This window comes from Symphodus melops, assembly GCF_947650265.1.
Source record: "Symphodus melops genome assembly, chromosome: 18".
NCBI lineage: Eukaryota > Metazoa > Chordata > Actinopteri > Labriformes > Labridae > Symphodus > Symphodus melops.
This window is the reverse complement of record NC_136708.1, coordinates 9,174,682-9,199,987: the sequence shown is the minus strand read 5'-3', so window position 1 is coordinate 9,199,987 and position 25,306 is coordinate 9,174,682. Positions and strand designations below refer to the sequence as shown.

The 25,306-nt window shown below is 40.9% G+C and overlaps 2 protein-coding genes across 3 annotated transcripts in view; one reads left to right on the top strand and one right to left on the bottom strand.

Annotated features, from left to right (window-relative positions):
* The window catches only part of c19h1orf94 (chromosome 19 C1orf94 homolog), a 28,266-nt gene extending 5,477 nt beyond the window's left edge, over nucleotides 1-22,789 (bottom strand). Inside the window, exons 1-6 of the mRNA XM_079368722.1 lie at nucleotides 22,438-22,789; nucleotides 19,860-20,067; nucleotides 18,752-19,733; nucleotides 17,201-17,341; nucleotides 14,968-15,092; nucleotides 7,276-7,344 (exon numbers count right to left, since the gene is read on the bottom strand). Coding sequence (XP_079224848.1) covers nucleotides 7,276-7,344; nucleotides 14,968-15,092; nucleotides 17,201-17,341; nucleotides 18,752-19,733; nucleotides 19,860-20,067; nucleotides 22,438-22,691 — 1,779 coding nt within the window. The 5' untranslated portion in view covers nucleotides 22,692-22,789. The remainder of the gene's footprint in view (nucleotides 1-7,275; nucleotides 7,345-14,967; nucleotides 15,093-17,200; nucleotides 17,342-18,751; nucleotides 19,734-19,859; nucleotides 20,068-22,437) is intronic.
* Nucleotides 22,790-22,873: 84 nt separating this feature from the next.
* csmd2 (CUB and Sushi multiple domains 2) overlaps nucleotides 22,874-25,306 on the top strand; it is a 226,631-nt gene continuing 224,198 nt past the window's right edge. The window contains exons 1-2 of one of the 2 annotated variants that reach the window (XM_079368716.1): nucleotides 22,874-23,406; nucleotides 24,202-24,574. In XM_079368716.1, coding sequence (XP_079224842.1) covers nucleotides 24,400-24,574 — 175 coding nt within the window. In that variant the 5' untranslated portion in view covers nucleotides 22,874-23,406; nucleotides 24,202-24,399. The other variant, XM_079368717.1, reaches the window with a different exon arrangement.

Below are 25,306 nucleotides of genomic sequence, written 5' to 3'. Positions count from 1 at the left end.
GAAATGAATTGAAACAGAAAGACTGTCTGTCTGTTTCCCTCTGCAAACCTTTGAAGCTGCAGTTTACATCCTACAGCGTGAACACAGAATGACTGATTCAGTGTGGGAGGGACAAGGGGTCTGCACGTTGGATCACAGTCATATACAGAAGGGTCACAATACAGACGACGTCTCAGTGATTGAATCCAAGTCTCCACGCTTACAGAGTCAGGGTGCTTTTTATGAGATCGTGTGAAGGCTTTGATACAGACTTCAGAGAGGTAAATTACGCTCTTTCCTTTCCTTTCCTATGTCTACATATTGAAAACATAATGTTACCACAGCAAACATAAACATGAAAAGATGAAGCATTGTATTTTTACACTTAGTTTACTCAAATATATAAACACTGTAAGGAAGTGTTCAAAGAAACAGAAAACAACATGCCTGCAGCCACAGATGATGCTCACTTATAGACATTAAAAATAAGTATATGTGGCGCCATGTTGCATAGTGGTTAGTGTCAGCGCCCCACGTCGAGGCTTCAAGCAGACGGCCCAGGTTTGAATCCGACATTTCTTGCATATCATTCCCCACTCTCTGTCTTATCTTTTAAATGAAGGCATAAAAAGCCCCAAAACAAAAGGAAAATCTTTCCATTGATGATAAAGATCATCCAGATTAGAACTCCTTGTTGGAAACACATGAGGTGCATCGAAAGAAGAGAAGACTTTGATTTAAACCAGGGCTACGCTATGCACTTTGATTTCAGCAAACATTAATGTGCTGGATTAAAAATGGACTCTCATGCTCTTTTCACGACGTATTCTGAGATAATATGAGATTAAAAAGAAGAATCTGCAAATACATGAATTTATTCAGAGGCTGAATGCAGGAAACAGTACAGGCAGAGAAAGGTGCAGGGATGAAGTGAGAGAGATTTGAAGGGAGATCACTCGAGACTAGAAGAGAAGGTGGAGGAAAAGAAGAGAGTGCCGATAAGGTGAGGTTGCAATAAAGGGTGTAATGGCTTGAAAAAAAAAAAACATGTCTTTCTTTTCAGTTTCTTTTTCTGGAGGTCCAAAAATAGCAGCGCTGAACCATAAAATGCTGCAGTTCTCACCCCTCAGCCTTCCTCATGTCTGAGACAGATCAAGTAGAGACAGTTTGACACCGATGTCACCCTAACCATTTTTTGTCGAGTTCCGGTAATCAACTCCTCCCCCTGCCTTCTGCCTCAGTCCCACATGCTCAGTAGAAGCACAAAAGGGAGACAGAAAAAGAAATTGGCATTAGGAATCTGGAGAAAATAGAGTGGCACAAAGAGAGTGTTGATGAAAAGCATTGTGGAATTTAAGAGGGATTGAACTATTGCATTTCAAAGCTATTTTTTGTTCTGTGCCTTTGATGCCGCTGAAAAGCAGCACTCTCAATGATAGAAAACAGAATTGAATCCTAAGGTTCCTTTTTCATGAAATATTTTACTGGAGCAAATGCTGCAACAAAACTAACCCTTTTTAAAAAATACAATCAATTGGACATTTTGCCTTTCGGCCTAGTTTATTCCCTTTCATCTTTAAGTTGTAAATTAATCCATCTCATGTTAAAAGAAACACTTTTGCTTCTTTCTCTTTGATTACTCAGTGTACTTGAAGTGATTTACCTATGTCGGGTTCATTCACACAAGTTCACAAGCTTTCTATTACACACAGCTTATTATTGTCTATAAATAATCAGCGAAACACAAAAAATGTGCTGTTTTCTTTTTTTCTACTGAAGCCCTTAGCTAATTTTAAAGCTTAAAGACAAAAGGGTAGATAATTTCCTCCAGATACACTTTTTAAGATGTCGGTTGAAATTGTCTTTCGGTCCTGACATCAAGTAATAATTCATGTGCTCTGAAAAAGGAACAAAAAAATCTGTCACCCGTATTAGTTGTAAACTTGTAAAAAAAAAAAAAAAAACGTCACTGACCAAATTTTATAAACCAATCAAGCCTCTCTAATCTTTCCATGCATGAGCCCACAATCAAAGCATGAGCTGACATCTGCTGCTGGACCAATGGCGCTTGTGCCTTCTCATCCTGTTTTTAGTTTGTTTGGAGTAAAATGATGTACGAATAGTTTCCTAAGTTGGACTTCATGTTCAGGTGGCTTTGCACAAAAACAGCCCAGATACGTCCTTTTAAAGGGATACTTCACCCATTTGAATGAAGCTGTGTATCATTAGAAACATGGTAGTAGTGTTGAATGGTCGTGAATCCAGCCCTCATTTTGCCCTGAGACGAGAAAAACATGTTTTTCTTTGCCTGGAAGTTTTCTTCATGTGATGTAATATGATGCTTTTTGCAACACATGAAGAAAACTTTCAAGCAAAGAAAAACATATTTTTCTCGTCTCAGGGCAAAATGAGGGCTGGATTCACGACCATTCAACACTACTACCATGTTTCTAAAGCCTGGTTCACACGGCAGGATAATTACGCCGATTTTGGCCCCGATTCTCGTCTTCCGATAATCTTAAGGACGCCCCGATCATCATAACATAATCTTATAAGATCATCCGGGAGCAAAACAACAACTACTCACCTCCATATCATGTAGCAAGTACAGCTCATGCTCCCGTTGTCTCCACTCCTTTGACCGACGCCTCTTTTTAACACGTTTTTTGTTTTTCAGATAAAAACAGCACAAACGATCCCTATTACATCCTCTTCGTCCGTTTGTTGACTCTGGAATCACGTTTGATCTCGAGAGGTTTGCGAGATTTCCCGTCTGATCGGAGGACATTCGGTTCGTGTGTGGTGTGTTGATGTTGCCGTGTGGCCGCACACCACACACTGTACGACCGAAACTGTATAACCTCCGATTATTTATCGTCATGTGTGTGGTCTCTCAAGTTTGGGAAATCGGCCGACAATTTTAAAATCCTGCCGTGTGAACCAGCCTTAATGATACACAGCTTCATGTAAATGGGTGAAGTATCCCTTTAACTTGTCCTCGCTTGTCTTTTTTTTACTTTCAGTAGTGCCTTTTCCAGTACTTTGTTTTTTTGATGGTGTTTTTCTTGACTTCCACTTGAGTGAATTATTTGAAACCTTTGCTCTACGCCTAAAGCTGTAGCCAAATAAGTTCCCCCGAGTTAAATGAAAGAAAGAACAATCCTTTGTAACTGCCCCTGTGCCTGACAGGTGAGTGGAAAACGTAACTTTTTTAGCTTCAACATATCCCCCATTACATTTAATCACTGGTCACTGGTTTTTGGAAAGTCATTCTTCAAACTCTACGACCGAAGCTGAGAATGTATAAACATTTAATTGACATGACAGCTCCCCAGAAGTAACACAAAATATATCTCAAAAGTCCCTTATGACCAGCCCACCTCCTCAATTTTTGACAGTTAATACAGGGGATAATGAAGAAAAAATAAATAAATTATATACGTGTGTATAACAAAAAAAATAAAAAAAAATAAAAAGCCTCTAACACGTTTTTCTGTTATTATAGACAGAACTCTGCTTGGTCATGCAGTCCCACGTAATTATCAATTAACACTTTAAATGGAAAGAAGCTTGATAATATACATCAAGTACAATAGTGTTTGGATCCCAAACTTTACCGTTCTGATAGTAGCACCCTTCAGAAGAACTGCTTCAGAGTGTCAGAGTAACACATGCAAGATTTTGGAATATTCTAAGAAGCTTCCTCTCCCTCCTCTTCCTTCTCTCCTTCGCTTTCTCTGTCTCATACCTCACCTTTCTCTTCCTGCGCCTCCATCTCCTCCCCCCTGTCTTCTGTGTGAGGAGGTGGGTGGAGGTGTTCCACATGACTGTGAGCTATCCTCTCCTACACGCACCACAGGGTGCATGTTTACTCATTTGGTTTGTAGAGACATGGGGAGGAATACTGTCACGCTCTCTTCGACTAAGCGTAGACATCAAGGGACTGTGAGTGTTGCGATCCCTCACAAAGGCTTATTTTTGGAAAATTTATGACTACAGCATCTTTCCAAGTCAGTAAGTAAGTATCTGTAAAGCCTCAATCCGAACAATCTCTTCCTCAGTTTCAGAACTTCGACTGTCCGTAAGCCCCCCTGTAATAACAATGGGCTTGATCAACTTGGTCAAATCTGTTCTCATTTCACCACAACAAGGCATAATCCATAATCCTGTCTCACAAAATAAGAGGAGAGGAATAAAGATGACAGCGTGAAGCGCCTCTGTCCTATTAAACGATTTGTTTGAAGCCAACTGAGAAATCAGGCCCTGTGGCAAAAAGCTGTTCATCACACAAGGTGAAAAAGGCCACCGTTTAAGCTCCTTATTCACACCTATTAAATGTATGACACTCCACAGGCAGATAGACAAAACTGTAGGATTAAAGTAGCTGATTTTGACGACGTGAAGCCGGTTGTCAAAAGCGTGCGATTTGGGGCTTGTCTGACACAATCGAGGCACAGGAACAACTCCGGCCGCTTCATTGAACTTATCTCCTGATTCTCTTGATTTCCTGATTTCTTTTAATACAGCGTTACGTTCATCTTGTTTATTATGGTCGTATTTAGAGTTCAGTCAACAACTAAGCGTAAAATGCCTGAGGGCATGACCAGCTTGGAATAGCATGGCAGCCTGTCAACAAAAGACAAAAACGTTAAACTGTGTACCCACCCGTTGATCCTGATCACTTCGGGTAAAGTGTTTGAAAACCAGAATATTTTTTTTATGTAGGACAACCTGTATCAACAATAATTAGTCGACTTCAAGTAAAATAGTTTGGGTTGGCGCTTTTCTCTTATCACGAGACAATGTGTTGCTGTTATTGTTGAGGATTGGGGTGGCTTTCACATCTGAAGTCCTGTGGACTCGATGCAATTTAGAGGTGAATTTGGGATATTGTTGCATCTTTCATTTTATTTTGATTGATATCAAGCATGCGAAAGCCTGTCAAATGTTGACTCTTGTAGCCACTTGCCACAGGTTGGGGCTGCAGCTCCAGTCATCTGGCCTATTGCTGCTCTATAACCCCAAAGTAAACGACAAGACAGTGGAAGAATGTCATCCTGTAGTGTGGGGAAGTGTGGCAGTATTTTGATCTGTAAAATATCAACTGAATGTGTAACCACATTTAGCACAGGCATGTGGACGTCAACCTGCAATGAGGACGAAAGGCTGGTGTTGTTACTGGTGTTGGTGTTGTTGTTGATTTTATTACAGTTTTTTACTCTTTTGTACAAATAAAACAGTAGTCTGACCTAATTCCCAGAGAGATAAAACAAGTAAGATAGCTACATGGATGAGCAACAGGCAGAGTTTAAATATAGACAAAAGTGGATCAAAGTATAGTGATTTTACAGGACGCATTTCTCATCTTCTCTGTATAGCTTACACGAGAATGACAAGTGTTGAATCTATAGGCACAGTGTGGTAAAGATTGTTGGTAATCTCTGACAGTAGTTGTCATCAGAGCAGCCTCTGTACAAAGCTGGAGACATAACGATGCGTCGGAACATGGATTTTCTGTGTGGTTTGTATTTTCTTTGGCTGTAATGGGAAAACACCCCTGTTGTCAAAGCAGTACCTTTTATCTGTTTGCTGATCCTCTCATGTACAGTAGTGCAGATGAAAAATCTCATCACACAACCAAAAGACTAACTCATTGTGAATCTCTGCCAAGGCAAAAAATAAGGCTTTCTTGGCAGGGCCCTGTTAACGGCTTGTCTGATGTCTCCCCTGCCTCAATATTTACACTATTAAAAATGACAGTATAGAAATTAGCATGCTTGTTGCTGATGGCCACCAGTACTAATTTAAGTCCTCTTAACCAGTTACAAACACATCACAGGAGCTTTAATAACCAAATTAAGTGAAACATGAAACTCAGAAGTGGTTATGTCAAAGCAGGTTAAAACATGGCCAAAAATCACTAAAGGGAAATAAAATAAAAGTATTCCCATTGTTTGTTTACCTCAAGGTTTTTGCACGGCATCCATATCAAGAGTCACTGACACATGTATGATATAAGAACTTAGAATGCTAAGACCTATTGAAATATATGTATTTAATTTACCAATATTGTTATATATAATTTATCTTAATATCTGTTTACATTTGAAAATACTTTATTGCAACAATTGAATCAAAGCAGTTTACTAGATTACCTGTTTTATACCAGACACACCTACTATCACATGCTTCATTCATCAGCATAGCATAGCAGGGTGAGTCAAGAGGGTGTGTGGAATTAAGAGCCGAGCATGTTACACGTGACGTCTATTCTCAGTGTTATAGTGAGTGAAGACGTGCACACTACATGAGACCTGTTCCACTCTCAGAACTCATGGCAGCTCCCTACAGTAAATGGCATACGTCCAAAACAAGACACTCAGACAGAATTTAGGAAGTGTGCACCAGCTGTTACTAAGACCCACTGATAAATAAAAACAGAGGAGTAATGTGCCCTTAAAGAACCTCTTCGGCGATCCTCCCCCATTCAGAATGTATAGTCTTCAAATAGAAAATAATCCATGCATATACAGCAAATGGAAATCGGTCTGCTGTAAAGCTCTGCCATCTTGCATCGCCTTGTGATGGTCATGACTTGTTATTAAAGACAGCTGGAATCATTCTCAACTAGAACAGAACAGACACAACGGCGTGAAATCCACTGTGACACCAGCAGCTACCAATGCCAACAAAGATAGAGGGGACAAAAGGAGTAGGTGTGGGGCTATGGGAGTAAACTATGATGGAGAGGAAGGGAAAGGAGTGGGAGGAAAGATGAGAAATGATCCCTGATTGTGCTTGTCTTATGAGGAGCATCCATCAGAAGTGACACCAGCACAAATAAAAGCCCTTTTTCACGTATATTCAATTATATAGCGTGAGGCAAGTTTTTACACTCAAATGCACTCAGACACATGCCGAACCACAACAAACGCAAGTCTTCATGCCCATACTCACACATTTATATTGAACCACGCACAAACCATTCTTTTTTTCTTATTCCCATGTGTGCTGCGTTGTCCAATCTAATGTGACTTGTATTCAGCATCAATCTCACAAAGATTGTTTAATCTCGACTGAGGAAGATTTATCGCACGAACGCAGCGTTTTCATATGTAATACAAGCTGACACTTTCATGAAATGAAATAAGAATCAACAGGGAACTGAGTCGCAGCTGCAGCAGACACGCAAATACTCCCACTTAAATTACAATGGGACGTAGAATACAGAAACACAGATTAGTACTGGCACCAAACTTCAGGGACAGGAAAGAATGAGATTGTAAGCGGCCTCACCTGTTGGAAAGGAAATCTCCACCTGAATCCTGAAGGAACGTTGGCTCTGTGCACCTGGGCTCCAAAGTGCTGCGGGTAGAGAGGATATTAAACAAGTGATTAGAAGAATATAAAGAAGTGATTGAAGGATGGGGAGAGAGAGAGAGAGAGAGTTGGAGAGGAAAAAAAAAATATTCCTGGAAGATGGAAAAGAAAGAATCATGTTCAACGACACTGCCAAGCCAAGAAAGTGTCAATGAGGAGCTGGTCTGAGGTATTTCTGCACAGATAAACCATCTCACAAGGTTGGGCAGCTTTGCCTTGGCAAACTGAATGAATAAGTAAAGAGATGAGATCAGTGAACTGTCTGTGTATTATATTTCATGAATACAATACAACTGGAGTAAAAATGCAGCAATATTTTCACTTGAGCTCTTTAGACAAATTGCTTTGGAAAGGTTCCATGGATAAAGGTAAAAGACCAACTTCAGTGCACTATCACAAAAATGCCAGTGGTGCTGAAAAGTCCAATAAAATTGTCTTGTCGAGACAATATAGTGTACTGCTCGAGTTTTTAAAAGCCGCCAATTCTTGGATAGAACCATATTAGAATACCACAGAAAAAAAACGCCTTCGCTGTCAATACAGATATCCCAAATGTTGACTTATTTGACCAACAATGGAATTACCTGACTAAGTAAATAGTTTTTAATGTTATTTAGTTCCTACTGAAAATGACGGTTGATTGGTTCCATAACAGCAAGATCAGTTGTGTGGGGAAACTGTGTGTCCACCGTGTGGTATGTCATTGGAAACACGCTGAACCTGCTAATGAATATTTGACTCAGAATTGCCAACAGAGTCAACAGAGTGAGGTAAAAGAGAACAAGGCGTTAAAGGTCCCATATTATGCCCTTTTTGGGTTTGGGTCATTTGTGTGCTTACTGAAGTACGTTTACAATCGCTAATGTGAAAAAAAAAAAAAAAAAAAAAAGAGAGAGTCTGTTTTCATGCATAGTCTTACTATGCAGCCCGTCTCATCTGCCTGTATTTCTAATGCTCAGGATCCTCCATAGTCAGAGTCCCAATGTGTGCCAAGTCTGATCTGATTGGTTGGCCAATCTGCTCTGTTGTTATTGATCAGTCATTCAGGCATGTTTCTCGGAAATGTTACGCACCTTTTACCAGTGGAGCAGCATGAGCTTGTGCTTGCTACAGGGGCCAATGGGCTTGGATCAGTGACATCATCGCAGTACGATATCATACTTCAACATTTAACGAGGGGGGCTAGGGATCAAGCGCTACATGCAGCTAATGCTAACAGGAGGACCTCGGAGAATCTGTGCGTTTCCACCGACTTTCAGTTTTTGCACATAGATGTTCCCTAACCCTAACACGCACAAGACACCTGGAAAACACACTAAAGAGCATATAAAACCAGAAAAAGCAGAATATAGTTTTTTTGTTTAATGTTTAATGCACTACAGGCTGTACCAACTATCACAGGTAGTTCTAAATAATACAAGACGGAACAAATTTACACTACTGTCAGTTCAAACCACATGAGAGAATCCTAGAAATCCCAGAAAGTACTGTAATCTCCATTTCCATATCTGTCGCAGATGTTTTACAGCTAACATGAGTAAAGACATTCTCTAAAATATTTTTTTTTGTTTAGTACTAGTACTTAGTACTTTCATTATTTTTGTTTTAAAATGATTTAACCGGAAGACATTAAGAATCTCATTCACGAGAGCGTCCTGGCCAGCAGCACAACAAAGAAGTTACAGCCATAAAACACAGAGTTATTACAAACACAGCTCAGCATGTCCTGAGTCACCAAGCAAAAAGTCGTTATTCAAAGCTTCTACAGCCTGAAGCATCTTCCTCCAACACCTTTAATCTACTTTATGAAAGATTTAAAGAAACCAGCTCCCCCAGACGCAGATCATCCAGCAGGAGATTCCAGGCTACAGGAACATTTTACCTGAAACTCTTTTTCTCCATTTCAAGACGCCAAAAAAAATACATAAAAATGGTGCTGTAATCTGCAAGCTTTGCTAACCAAGCTTCAGCCCATGTCCACCTAGTTGTTTCTTTAGCGCCAGCATCTTTTTTCACTGAGGACTGAATGTTTCCAGCTGCAGGTGGCCGTTTGGAGAAAAGTGCAGCAGCTCTGCCTTTTTTGCACGGTCGCTCCGAGTGCTCAAGTTGAAAATTCTTTCAACTTATCACAAAGGTGCTGTTGACATCACAGATGCTCCTTTTCCTTTATATGTATGATGTTCCCTGTAGTTTTGCAGCTGCAGATTGCGTCTTGTACCTACGTCGTCTTTGATACGTGTCTGATCAGGAAAAACAATCTAAATAAAACAACATATAAAAAGCAACAGAGCAGTGTCGGTCATACAGCTGCTGTTGTCATGAAGGGAGGACGGACATGCAGCGCTTTTGTTCTAAGCGCCAAGAAAAAAAACGTGAGGTGGAGCTCTGTACTGTAAAACACAATACATCAACACTTTATATGATTGGAATAAGGCTACTGAGTGTTTGAGCTTCCAGAGGCTTTAATATAGCATGTTTGTTAAATGATGAGTTTTTAGACATGTCCATACTCTGTATTTAGTAAATGTCTGAGCTCATTGTCAAAAAGAGAAGCAAAGTGGTTAGAGCGTCTCCTGAACCTATCCTATTACCCTGCGTCATGCAATTTGTCTTTGATTTGCAAACAGTGTTTTATACCATTATGACAACAGTTTTATAAACCTTTAGCACAATAATGAACGACTTAAACCATAAAACGGAAACATTTTTCAAATGTTAGGTAATTTTCATTGCATAATATCTGTTATCAATCAGCGTCATTCCATGTTTTGATGTGTTATAAATTATATCCTCATAAAGTCACACTTCCAATGCAGGGATGAGCAAATTAGCTCATTAGAGCTGAGATCCAATTGATAATTGCAGTGAAGAGGTAATTTATCACCATGCAAATCAGTGCAGTAATGATAATAATAAAAATGCTGCTTTGTCATTTGCATTCAGTGCTGGAGAGCAAAACGTCTTGTGATGCCAGGCGCTCACTCATAGCACCATCCTCCATCTTTGAGCATCTGAAAATGCCAGAGTGTGGGTGGGGGTGTTGATTGGGGGGGGGGGGGGGGGGGGGGGGGGGGGGGGGGGGGGGGGGGGGGGGGGGGGGGGCTGATCCAAAACAGAGCGCGGGCTAAGAATGAGCTCTGAAAGCCAAAAACCTCAACACTTGGCAAGTTTTCTATGAAATATTAATAAATCTTTAAAAATCCTCTTAAGGTTTATTAGGGCCATTTTGTGCCATAGTGCAGAGAAATATGACTTATTTAATAGTTCTCTGTTCCCCCCGGCTTCTGGTTTGTTGTCTATACCACTATATCTATATATGATAACTTGTAAATAATTCATGTGAGGCTCAGCAGAGAGGTCTTGGGTATTATTTTTAAGGAACTGAAGGGTTAATAGTGAGGCTGGTAAAGAGGGAGGCGGAAGAACATATATCCGGATTATGAACAAACACATTGATTAGACATATAACCAAGTCTCTTGCTCCCACTTAAAAAGCGATCTATGGATCTCTCTTTGAGAAGACGTTTCTGCAAGCTCTCTTTCCACACCCAACAGCCACATGGGGACAGTTGTCTCAGACTCCTTAGGGGCTTTCAAATATTTCCCTTTGAATCTCTTATCCCGATACGTAAGCCCTTGTTGTGTTGCTTGGTTACAACCTCTTCTAGCTTCCATACTTTAAAGATCGCCTAAGTTCAATGAGTTCATGTGAGCAGCTTGCATAAGACGGGCATGCTGCTAAAGGAACTTTAGGTTACCTCGTGCAACAGCACTTTTGTTTTTTTATGAACAGGTTGATGGTATGCTTAACACTTTCTCTCTCTCTGTCTCTTTCTCTTTCTCTCTCTCTCTGTCTCTCTCTCACTCTCTCTCTCTCACACACACACACACACAAATGGAACAAAATTGGTCAAAAATGAAAGATATTGTTATGAAGAATTAGCATGAAGCATTGATTCAATTCTTGGATCGCTCGGGCCAATAACCAATCACACTTATTTTGTTTGTTTATCACACTTTACCTTTCAGCACTTTGCACTTGCACTTTTCTCAATCTCTCTCTCACACACACACACACACACACACACAACAACAACAACAACAACAACTATACACACAAAAACAGACAAAAAAGAAGGAAATGATCACCTGCCAGAGAATAACAACAGACGAGCGTAGCCTAGCAACAGCTCGCAGACAAGCTTATTGCTGGTAGAAGAGAGAAGAATGCAGGAGGGAAAACTTTGGCCACTGTCTCTGCCTCTCACATGTTCACATGAGCTGAAGGGCACACAGGCTCATGCACAAGCCCCGTGACTGGCAGCCTTCCTCTTCTCACATCCCCTCAAACATGCTCTGTCTCTGACTACCCTTCATTTGCAACAGACCATCGATTAGGCTGCTAAACCAAATCCATTTGGTTCACGCTCTTTCTTTTTTCACCGACTGCCAAGAGAGGAACATTTTTAATTGTCAATTTGTTGCACTCTTTTTCAAAGTTTGGATGCAGTTGAACCCAACTGCCGGGCAAGGTATGCCAACTCCCCAACATAATGAAAGCAGCTTCACTTAATTGCTCTCTCTTAGTGGCAGTATCTAATGCCTTGGATTTGATTACCAAAGCTTAAATCGATGCTAAACAATGGTTTGTGTGGCTGAGTGACAGGCCAGAATAATTTCCCCTCAGAATTCAGTGTGGGCATCATACAGTAAAGTGTCAGCAAAAGAATAAAATGTCAAGATGTAAGGACAAAGTTAAAATACAAAGTTAAAAATGAGGGGTAGGGGGGTAAGAAATACAGAGAGAAAGATTTTAAAATGTGTCAGTGCCTGAATAGTTCTTGTAACTTTTTCACACTCTCTATAAACATTTACTTTCATCTCTGCATCAGCTGTTTTGCTGCCAAAAATAAAACTTTTATAATGTCGCTCTCCATCACCATCACGACTTTTACAGTCTCTGTCGCCCTCTCTTTCACTCACTCACTCTCTCTCTCTCTCTCTATCTCTCTCTCTCGGTTGCCTTCTTGCATGTAATTTCTAACACTGACACCGTGAAGACCCCCGTATTGCCACCTCCACCTAGGGGGAATGTGCATTGCAGCATCAGTAATTATCCTGCTGGCTGAGAAGTGCCGGGGCCAAAGGGGCAAAACCTCAAAGTGCACTAAGCCTCGCTGTCAGTGTCACCATTGCATATGCTATAAGAAAGTGCAACCCAAATTTAAATAGGTCAGAGACGGAAAGGGCAGAGCGAGGAGAGACGGTGAAAAAAGGAAGAGATGGAGATGTTAAAAATATGGTGTCCTGTTTTCCACATTTTTCTACACTGCAAACTCCCACCTGAATCAACACAAAAAAACCACGCAAAAAATACAAAAGAACGGCAAGAAAGAACACAAAAAAAGCCTCTTTTTTTTTTTTTTTTTTTTTTTTTTTTTTACAGAAAACACTGTCAGGGATAGGTAAACTTCCAAAGCTTTCTATAATAAATGTGTTAGCTTTGTGTTCACAGATGTATCACCAGGGCCACACTGTATACCTCTACCTGCGAGTGATGCTAACTCCCTGAACTGCTGCAACGAGCTGAGTGTGGTAGCAACAGAAAATATAAAGTTTGTGGTGCAGAGCTGCGACTGCCAGCCTTGTCTTTTCATTATAACTTTATTTTAACCGGACAAGTACATTTAATCTGTTTCATGTTCGACTTTATTTTGGAGAAACTTTACTCAATAGTTTTTGCAGCTCGAATGATGTTTCAGCGGCCATTGACAGACTATTCCCAGAGTGTATTTTACTGAGAACAGAAGATTTTAAATCTCTGTTAAAATGAGTATTAAAATGAAAAGTTACAAACAGCACAAATAGTGCTCAGATTTTGTCCAGGTTATTGTAACGCTAGTTAAGTAGGGAGATCTGAGCTGTGGTGAATAGAGTTAAAAAAACAAATAAATAAATAAATAAAACCTGGTTTTCTGAACTGTAAATGAAAACTTTGTTTATTCAACTAGAGGTAATTATGTTTTGGTTTTTTTTGTTTATGATTATAAAAGAACATGTAAAGTAGTTCCCAAAAGAAAAATTCAGCTGTTTCACTGTCGACCTTCGAGTAAGAAGAGAGTGTTGATACTCACATTACATCACATCACATGGCATCAAGCACTCGCTGGCTACAATATTCCCCTCTTTTCCCTTGCAAACATAACGACATTTTGTGCTTTTATTTTGAAGATAATGACAGGGAAGTGTGGGGCTTTTCTTATGACCATTTGAAAACGGTTAGCCGAGTACGTTTTGCATCAACGTTAACACAAGTGAAAGCACAATATCACAATCACAGATACTCTTAATAAATGCACCGCTACCACGAGGGAGAAAAGTGAAAGAAATATCAATAGTACATTCTCCTGTCAGACACTTCCAACACCTTGTCATTCCTTATTCCTCATCCATGTCCAAGCGAGTGACCGAAAGGAAAATAGAAACCAGTCATTATAGGGTAAACTGCACTGCTTCGCAATGCTTCTCTTGCAAACTCCTTTAGAAAACAATGGAATCAAACTGATTTAGTTGCTGATGGTTGCTCACATTACAAGGTCTCAGTACAGGCTGCAAGGCTGAAAATATTCTTGCTTTTTCACCTTGCCGTTCACGTACACAACCAGCTGCGTAATGAACAGATTTGTTTAAATACTTGGCGATGCACTTCTTGTGATTGGAGGACTTCTGTTTCGAGAGGGCACACCAGAGAGTTTAGGCCGTATGAAACTATCGGCTGTGTGGAACGGTAACGACGACATTAAGACAATCGAGAAGAATAATATTATGTTAATTCTGCTGGTAATTTATGTTCATTCAAAGCAGAAAAGGTACAAGTGGTGGTACACATTTTCCGTGTGTGCGTGAAAATAACGGTCCCAGGCTTGTTTTTATTTAAATTAGCAGTTTTCCACACCGACTGCGAAAGTTGAACTTATATCGCCAGCTAGCTCGATATGCATGTTATTAATTATGATTATTATTATCATTATAATAGGAATTACACTTCCTGCTGTGATTAGGACATCGTTAAACACAATTTAATCTCGTAGTACTAAACATTTCATACAGCTGCCTGGTTCTCATTCCAAATAGTCTAAGCATCAGTGATAGATGTTGAAATGACTCAGTCAGAGATATTTGACATCTATCAACAGAAATCTGGATCTTTCTACTTTCTGCTTATTGACACAAAACATGAAACTTGTAATTGAAATGCCATATATTATCAAAGATTTGCATTACTTAGACCACTCTCAGCTGTGCTTAGGGCATTTTCACATTTGGCACGATTGCTGCCAAGAAAATGCTCCTGTTTAGAAATCTAACTTTTGAGTGCTGATCTGAACAGATGGAATGCACTTTTAATACATTGTAGACTTTGTTATTTTAAATAACAGTCTCAAATAGACCCAAAAGAAAGTTCAATTTGAATTCACCATGAACTGGATGATCCAGAGCCTACAGGGATATCTTAGAGGGCAATGCTACAGAGAAATGTGTCATGCTCATATTGGCCTACAATAGTGTATGTTTGTTAATGAGGGTGAATCTCAATTACATATTTACCTGATGCAGATGTGGGTGACCAGGTCTAACAAACTGGTTTGGGTGTCGGGGTCGAGGGCCATGACACGTTAACGGACGCACTGCCTGATGGGAAGGACGCACGTTCTGCTTGACAGAATACCTGGCTGTGAAAGGACAGAAGAGTTAAAAAAGGAACACAAAGAAAAGTAGAAACCTTTGATACCAATTCTCCTTAACAGGAGTTGATAGGAATAATAGTCTCAAAGTGTCTTCACATCATCCTCTAAACACTTTGTTAACTTGTTGTTGTTGTTTTTCGAAACTCACTAAAAACAACCATTTAGAATTTGCACAGAAAAAGTACCATCATTGGTGCACTTCAGTTTATACTATTATATATTTAAAGAGGCAACTTCTCCAGAGAGGAAGCTGACTGGCTCATTACATTTACGATGTAGCTTTCTCAGATTTGCAAATCTGATACTGTGAAACTTAAAAAACATAATTTGACAGGCTGACTGCGCACAGACACGTCTAAACTAATTTACAATCTCTGTGATGTCAGGATAGATTTGATGATTGAAAACAAAGTTTCCCAGTCACAAATAAGTGGAAGAGAGATGTGCTCCATGTAGACATTTTTTTGAACTCGCAACTTAATGTTATTTGGGAGCAAAGAGCACAGAGGTTTATTGACAATTGATGTAATACCATTGTATAAAAACAAACAGAGCCCTGGAAGCGTCAAATAAAGTAGTTATCTAACTTGTTGCAAAACCCTTTTGCTATTATTACTGCTCACTTCGTCTATATTGAGCTTGAAGCACACCGTTGGTGTTACACATTTCCCTCATTAACACAGAATACCTCCAGGCAGTTTATATAAGTATAAAATATGTAGAATTTATCACATTCTTTCTCGTGTAGCTTTTACCTGCAAACATGAAGAGTGACTTCTTCTGCTCTGATTACTCTGATGACAGCTTATTACTGAAACATCAAAGTCGAGGGCAGCCGCACACGACACGTCGTGATAAATATTACATGATTAAGAAATGCTTTCCAAATAAATGTGTAGATAAAGTGCAGAAGTTGTGATCGCATGCACACTGTCCAATTGTCTTGCTTTTCGGAGAAAGTTCCATGCAGAGCACAGCAAAACTAAATGCTCTTTTCCCAAGCTCAGTCGGGACACGACGAACAGACAGTTTTAAAATCAAGAATGCAAGGCACAGTGGATCCTGGTTCTTTGAAGGTACGAACGTGAATACGAAGGAATACCAAGAAGAACTTCAGAAATCAGACTCAGCCAGTGTACATATACCTGCGTACCTTAAAGTCTGACCGATCACATTTTGAATACAGGTCACAGTGATGAGTTCGGTGTTTACGTTCAGTAACAAATCTCAATGCAAAGTGGTAAAGCACATTTCCATAAACCAACAACGATTTAAAAGTTCATGACAGAAGAAGTGTCCTTATAATGCATTTTTTTGGAGCACTTTACATCCGAGAATCTCAGAGTGCTACAGAGTTTAAAAGAATAAAATCTTAGAGGGAAAAGTAGGATTTTTTTCGAAAATTACATCGTAATATCATCTTAAGTTTTGAGGCCAATTTGGCAGTATGTGTGTGCTTTGAAAGGCAGCTCATAGTTCAAAAAACCAAGTACTTTTATATGTTGACCAGCTCGATTTGATGTGTTTTGGATGTTAAAATTAACTGGGACATTAGTTGTTAGTATTATATGGAGAGAGGAAAGCCAGCGTTGTTTAAACTGTGGATCCATGCTTTGGAACAAACAATACTATGTGTCTGTGTTGTTACAATACCACTTTTTTAACATTCAAATGCATGACTGTCTGCAAATGTGTCAGTGTTCTCTTACTGTTCAGTGTAAAGCTGGATCAAAAGCACATATCAACTAATAATTAATGTCACAAACAGGAAGAATGTCCTTGGTGTGTGATAAAGACAAAACAAAATGATCCCATCTGTAGCCTCATGTTCATATCTTAAATACATCAGAAGAATAATTTATGTGGCAATGATATGTTGATTTTTTAAAAAGGCCACACACACAACAGTTTAAAGCACTGTGCAGAAAGGGTAAGGCGACTCTCTGTAACCATTAGCAATATGTTGTAAAATAAATGACCTCAACTGCTGATGATCATGATGAATTCTTCATGTTGCCCACCGTGAAACATAACACCCAGCCTCCCCCTTGCACACACACACGCCGGATTAAGATGCCAAGGTTTTAGCTTACCTTTGGCTCTGTTAATGGTAACTGTCTGCTGAAAGGTACAAGGTCTGGCTTTCTCCTGAGGGGCAGCTGCTTGCCTCATGCCCGCCTTGGCAGCACTAGCCCAGGACCTGGCATTACCACCCACGCCATCTGTACCTGCAACTGCAATATGCACAGCAAGAGGGCAAGGATTAGCACTAAACCCATTCCACATGCACGGAGTCTTGTCTGGCCCGTGTCATGTTAAGTGGGAAGCAGAGGGTAATGCTTAATAGGGCTGTGTTCTGTTGTGCTGCAAGGGAAATATCTGCAGTCCTTACCTCAGGGAATCAACAAAGTGCTTTTGAATCAACAGGGCTGTGCTATCAGTGAGTAAATTCTATCATATCAGCACTGACTTCAGACTACAGGAGGAGTGCCATCGCTATGTAGCACATGTGCACTTTTATTGAGGAATGCAGAGCTGCCTTTAGCTACAGCAGTGCATATATATAATTCAAAAAGAGCCACATATATCTGTAACAGAAAATTCCATTCAATTACTTTCCCATAAAGGTTTGTCTGAGTCACACACCATGTTATATTCACATATGCATTGAATAGCGGAGAAACAGCTAAACTGTATGTACTGTACAAGCCACATCAGGCCTTCAAATTAACAGTGTGCTTGAGTTATTGTTGACTCATTTCCCATCTTCGTCCACAGTTTCCGTTCTGCACCAGCAGCCAGTATGTAAGGCTATCCGTGTAATTCAGTTTGCATCTGCATAGTAATCCCCTCATTATGAAGTCAACCCACTGACAGGGAACCTTTTCTGCAAAACCGATGCTAAGTCTACTGTTTTTACACATGTTTGAATTTGTGCTTGCATGTGAATGAACTTGCCAGCGATCACATGTGACACAGAACACTCGATTGATGAATTGGCTGGTTTGCTATCAACAGAATAAGGAGTCAGAGAGGATCTCCCAAGTGTAGGGAACCAGTGGTTTAGTGGTTAGTTTGTGAGCCCCATGAACAGAGGATGTTCTACTCCAAGCAGACAGCCCATGTTTAGAATATGTCCTGTTTCCTTTCCTGCAAGTCATTCATAACTGTCTCTCCTTCCGATTTCTAGCTCTATCCACTGTCCTGTCTCTCTAGTAAAAGTGAAAAAGCAAGAAATATATATCTAAAAAAAAAAAAAAAAAGTTAATATAAAAGAGGAGTGAAGCTCAGCCATCAGACATAAAAAATGTTAATTCAAAATAGTGTTAAATAGCTGAAAGAAACTGAAGTGAAACTCTGGGAGCCTGACTTTTGCAAAATGTGTACTCTGCAACTTCAGAGAGCCAGGTGCTGCTGCCTCTCTCACGCCTCTAATTAGCCCAGTCTGGCAGTGTTATTAATATCAATAACACACTCTCGGACAGGTATGTTTGTGTGAGTTTGAGCATTTGCAATTCCAGAGAGTTTTCACAACGGCTAAAAGATTATGTTAATGTTGGCCAGATTATTCATAGAATCTGACGGAAAAAGCAGAGGCTTCTGAAAGAGTGCACCTATACAGAGGGACATGACAGATGTGTTACCTGTAGGAGTCTTCTGGCCTTGGCCCTTTTTGTCATCACAGCTGATGGTGGGAGAGTTGCCGGGGCCGGTCATGCCAAATGGTTGAAGGTCCGGCACAGATTTCTGATCTCCTGCACAGATGGAGGAGACCTTGTGGGGGACATTTTCCTCCCTCCTCTGATGGGAAGCCCCATTCTCTTGGCATGGATTTAGTAGGGAACTAAACAATTTTTTCCCCTTCGCATTTTTGGTCCTGGGATGCCGTTGAACTTCACCTATCACCAAAGGCTGCATCGGAGGCTCCAGTGCTGGGAAATCAGCTAGCAGGTCATAGGTCTCCTGCTGCATCTGGGCTGCTGGTGTTACATTGGTTTCCGAGTTTGCCTGAGGTGCTGTTGCTTTGCCTTGGATGCAAGCCTGCACATGGGCGGTCGTGTCGTTTGCCCGAGTGGCAGTGGGGATGTCATTTGGACGGAATGAAAGGGTAACCCCCCACTGGCTATGCATCTTCCCGGAGGCTGGAGGCTCCGTCGGACATGGTTGAATGCCAGCCTTGATGGTGGATAGATGAGGAAAGTCCTGCTTTGTGCTAAAAGATGGGGAACCCTGTCTACTGTCAGAGCTTAATTTATCAGATGAGTGTTCTTCCTCCTGCGCTGACTCATCATCACTGCCATCAGAGGCGCATGTTCGTGCCCCAGGTAGAGTTACTAATACGTCATCATCACTCAAATTGCTGTCAGACGTGCTCCTTACACTAAGCTCATCCTCGCTTTCACATGCATTACTCCCGAGTTTAGAAGGAAGTGGAGGCTGTTTCCTCTTCTTCTCTTCTTCCTGCAGGTATGAGTTGTCACCTTCAGAGGCAGAGAAGACCACATTTCTTCCCTGATGTTCAGGCTCAGGCGCAGAGCTCTGTTTGTCTCTTCTGCTGCTTGATTGGGGGACCAAATTCTTCTCGTGGGACTTTTCAAAACTCTTTTGCCTGTCTTCGAAATTCCCCTATATGGACGTGAACAGAACAACAGCAATTATTTATAACACTTCAGTGCTTTTTCTTTTTCTTTTAAAAAGGTTTTGTTAACTGACACAGAAAACAACTTTCGCCTCTAAAGTCACGATCCTCACCCAGTTTCTTTGCCCCATTGCCTCCTCTTCATATCGCTTCATCTGTCCCTCCATCACAAGACTCGGTATCCGTGAAGGCTTTGCAACATGTCTGCGGCCTGGGAGATAAGGGCAGGGAAGGATGAAGTCAGGGGTGTTCTGCCGCTTGTCCTTCCCATACTGTGTGTATGGATCCGAGTCATCTGTCCTTTTCGGTTGCTTCTCAGTCCTAGCATGGACACACACGTGGGGGAGTGCGGTCTGGTTAGCACAGCTCTTAAATGTGACAGTCCATCAAACAACAATTTCTTACAAGACAAAGTCAGCTTGCTCCTGCTTTCTTGTATAATGCAATAGGTTTGGGGGGGTTTTGAAAGAAAGTGAAAGCCTGAAATCTGTGTCTGACTTTGTTCCTCTTTTATTATTTTCAAGGATGTTGAAAGCATGTGGCATTTCTTTTGGAAGATAACACTTATTTTGATTATTCGTTTTTAGAAAAGGTCACTTGTATTCCAAAGGTCACTTTTATCAGGTTTAATTGGAGGCACTCGAATAGTTTTCTGCTCATTCACGTCAAATCAAAAGCTTCAAACCTTCTGGTAAAATTAATATTGGTTGAGTGTGACCTAACTTGTTCCTCTTTTAACATCAAAGGCCCCTACAGTAGATTAACCAGTTGATGCACAATATTGTAACTGTATATCTCCTTTTCACTGTACTCTTAATAGCCCATGGAGCCTTAAATATGACGAATAGCGCCAACCACAGCTCTGTCTTGTATTTGTGGTGCAGCGCCTTCTTCAAACCATGACTTTTTAATGAGGCTACTCTTTAGTCACCAGCCTGTCGCCTGTCGAGACGCCATGCGGAACAGACGGTCCAGTGAGACCAGGGAGGCTTATCATAACGGGGACGTCACGGAAGCTCTGAGCGGCCGGTGAACAGATGGTGTACATTAACATTATACAGTGGGTCTGTGACCACACAGCAGCCCACCTGATCTACAGTGTAATGTTATGATCAGGGTTAGAGACTTCAACTTCTTATACATTGTTACAGCAACCCAACCAATACAAATGGGCCAATTTCATTTAAGCTTATAATGTAGTTACTATTAATTATACTCTAGGAATGCCTAATGAGAAAAACGCTTGGAGGTTTACTACAGTCTAAGAGTGACCTCCATAGACCTCTACAAACTCTGAAATCCATTAACCATTCACTACTTTTACGGTCACAATTTATGCTAAACACTCTATAATGTTTTTCGAACACGAATGAGTGTCCTTAGTCTGTCTACAAACCCACCAATTATGAGAAAAGTCCATCCTCTCAGCCTTTTGCCTTCCCCATTTGTCAGAAAAAGTGAGGTCAAACAGGCCATTTGGCGATTTTCCCTTTGTGACATCTCAAAAGCTGCAATCCCTTCCGTGACAATAACAGCATATTTTGGTCTGTTCCTCTTAATCTGCCTTTTTATTGTAAACAATAGGGCATGTTGCAAGAAAGGCCAAGCCAGCAAAGCCGTTCGAGAGGGCAGTGGTCCGATAGCTCACTTACATTTAAAGCTATAGACACAGAAACAGCCTGCTTTAAGCAAGGCTGAAATAGAAAGCTTTATATGTAGCTAAAATACAGGATCAGGGTAGATTTTAACCAATAAACTCCACACACTTGTTTTGGGGACCTCTGAGACTCATTTAAACATATTGAAAAGGATTATAATATGTGGCCTTTAAAAATGAGCAAGCACTTGACAACAGTGGCTAGAATAAATAGACATTCAACAGACAAAAACCTCAACCAGAACCAGACTCATTTGGACAGCCTTCAGCTACAACCACTTTTAACTGCAGGAGGTGTTATATAAAGGGCTCAAAGAGAATGATTAAAGGGTTGTTAGCAGTGTTTGAGTCCCAAACGCTTGACTCTGTAGCTGATAGTAAAGGCTGGTTTAAAACACAAGATGTGTGTTGATGTCTTGTTGCCATTTTTTTAACCTATAAGACATTTCTTATTCTTTATAATAAATGGCTGCATAAGCACCAGCATTTATCTGTTTTATCAATTGAGTTATACCATTAATTTTCAGCTGAAGAAACAATTTTTATCATCAGCTATAGACACCAAACATTCACAAATGGATGAAAAACACATGGTTGAAGTGTAAGCCAAAAACCTTTTTAACTGATCAATAAAGCTTTAGATTGATACTTTGGTAAATACAGTATAGTATAGTATAGTATATACAGTATATTTCATTCCGTATAAACTGATTTATTAACCATTGCTCTTTATTTAAATGTTAGGTACTATTGGATTTTTTTCACATTTCCATAATCTTACCTACTAAGGAGCTTATGCCATGCCTGAAAGGAAAATTCCTGTTATCACACAAAAGATAAAGTTATTGGCTAATCTAAAGGTCTCATGTAAGAGTACCGCTTTATGTAAAAATCTAGGTGGTTATCCTTACATACATACACATTCAGACTGACAATCCGAAAACTATTAAAGGTGCACTCACATAGGCCTATGTGATTTTTTTGGTTAGCCTGTGATTGATGCGTAGTTGTGAGCCCATGCAGCTCAGCCTTACCCTTTACATGGTATACTATCTTGAGCCTTGTCGTCCTTGTTCTGCTGTGTCTCATGCGAACCTGTGCAAAGCACCTCAGCCTCTTTGGTTCTCTTCCAGATGATTTTGCAGACGCGATCAAAGTTGTCAGTGGGCGCGTGCGGATTGATCCAGGACGAGCGCGGAAAGGGTGCGACTGCGCTCGGAAACTGTTTTGGAGTAAGCTTCATCTGAGGATCCTTAGAGAGCATCATTGTTCCTCTCTTTGAAAACATGCATGGGCATGCAAGTCTCCTTATGTTGGCTACCTAAGATCAGATTTATTTTGAACTATCTTTTTGAAATTAAACATTATCTGGTGTTATCTTCGAAGGCTACCATAGCAACGGTTGATATTCGAGAATGACACGTTTTTAGTGAAACTGATTCCAATGGCTTTTTGAATAATACGAAGAAGACACAAGTTATTTATCATAATTTGAATCCAATATGCTGTTTAGTTTTCTCTGGTGGATGCATGAATAAGCCTGCTGGTCTGTCTTCATACATTTACTGCTGGTATCATTTTGAAATCACGTCAGGGGTAGCCAAACGCATAGTAAGTTAGGACATCTAAAAAAATGCACAGCCGGATCTGGAGGGCAGGGGCTCTCAGGTGTCGCTGAAGTTTAATTTAATGTTGCGGTGAGAGTTTTTTATGATCGCCATCATACATGTCGGGTTGAAGGCCAACGCGCATTTCATTACCTAGACTGTTGCCACGCGCGGCGCATTGCGGAAAAACTAATTACACCGGTCATATGCAAAAGTGGAAATGACATTCAAATTTACTGGCGAGGGTTCCAGCCTGTTAAGCATCAATTTCACGTTTAGTGAGCAGGAAGTGGACATCTATGTTAAACCGCTGGGCCAAACCGATGATTGGTCTTAATGGATGGAGACTGGCCTCGTTGTGAGGCCCTAAATCTTACCATAACAAATTGGAACAAGGTGGATTTAATGTTTCATATTAATATCATCTAAATATCACAATATTATCTGTTATCAGCATTATCATCAAAACTATTGCACGTTAATGAAATGAGAACATTGTTATAGACGGCATCGTTTGTCGCACAAAAGAGGTCAATTATTGGCCTTTTATCATCTAATCAGTTTATCTTAGTCACAGGTGAATAAAGATATCTGTAGGCATATGATATGACTGAAGAGGTTGCTGAGAGTGGAGGAGAGGCAGGGCGAGAGAAAGGGAGAGAGAGAGAGAGAGAGAGAGAGAGAGAGAGAGAGAGACGCACAGAGAAGGAGCAGGTCTGCAGTCTGAATCTTGGCGTCGCACAGACCCGAGAAGACGCTGTGGCTTAGCGCTGCGATACTGGGAATACATCCATACGGCATATTTTCTCTCTCAACACTCAGATCGGTGACTATACACTTCAACATTGGTTTTGAACTTCTCGAAACGAGGCGATTTTCCTTGGATCTGGATAACCTCTGTGGCTCTCCATCATTCTTTTTTCGATTTGAATCTAAGGACGAGTTGAAAACGTGGATTATCGATAACGCCAATGTTGTTATTAAAGGGAGATACATTTAAAAGAAGGACAAGATAAGTGATGATGGACAAACTGAAGGAGGGATCTCCTGGCGTTTGACGTATATCTGGTGATATCGTTACATATGTGGAGTGGACGAAGGATTTTCGTGATTTTTACGCGTGCGGGGTATATCAGTGACCACTGAATCACGTCTACCCCCTTGGCTTTGCCTTTCTTTTTCTCCCTTTAGGTGTGAATATATATCTCTTTAGACTTAGACTCCGAACCCCCGGTGCCCGCATGACATGGTTCAGTCCAGCTGCGAGATCCGAGCCTCCTCCATGCATTGGGATTTTTCTCAGCGCCGACACCGTGTGAATCTCCCTTTTTTGACTATCTGAGAACTATCGTGCCTGCCAGACCAGAGGAGAGAAAAAAAGCCCCTGCCATGACCGCCGCTTCAAACGTTGACGGAGCTACGGGACTCGCGAGGAGACCGGAATGCGCATACAGGAAAGGGGACGGAATACGAATTTTTGCTCTAATGAAGGCAGGAGTGCACGCGCACCATTGGAGTCGGGTGCTGTTCTTGTATATGGGGCTTCTGGTCGCATCAGTAAAGGGTAAGTCCCCCTCCCCACTCCTGTACAGCTGAAGACGTGCAAAATGCAGCAGGCTTACCCCCCCACTCCACCCTCCCCAAACCCTTACTGAATGCAAATAAGCATCAGCAACACACACGCACTCATTCTAAAGGCGCATTTTTTAGGATCAACCTTACTGTGATGTTGCTGCTCCAGCACCTAAAGTTATTATTAGAAGAGAGGTGGCTGACTGGGTGGCTATTTTGGTGCCGGCGGATCCTCTGGAATTGCCACTGAGCTCTTGTCTATCCTTGACTCGGATGCAATTCATTTAAGGACTGCATGAGATGGTTTTTTTTTAAAAGAAGATGGGTAGATTAAAGGAGTTGGGTGTTAAACAAACATCTTGAGGTGGTCAAACAGACGGCTGATTATTATGTGCTGAGTCCATAAAGGGAGTGCGTGCGTGCGCGCGAACAGGGGGGGTACTTCTTTCTAACTCTTCTTCTCTTGTTCCTAGCTGATAACATACTTCCCAAGTTAACATTCATGAACAAGGTGTTGTGTGCAGTTTATGTAAAAAAAAAAATGATGGCGTGGTGAGTGAGTGTTGGGGGGGGGGGGGGGTTCGGTCGGTGGTGCAGGCCTAATTAACTGACTCTGGGTTTTCTGTCCTTGATTAATTGCAAATGGAAATCTTGTGACGGGAGCTGGGCATTCAACAGATTATCATTACTATTAATTTACTTTCAGTAATGTGTTTCTGGAAGG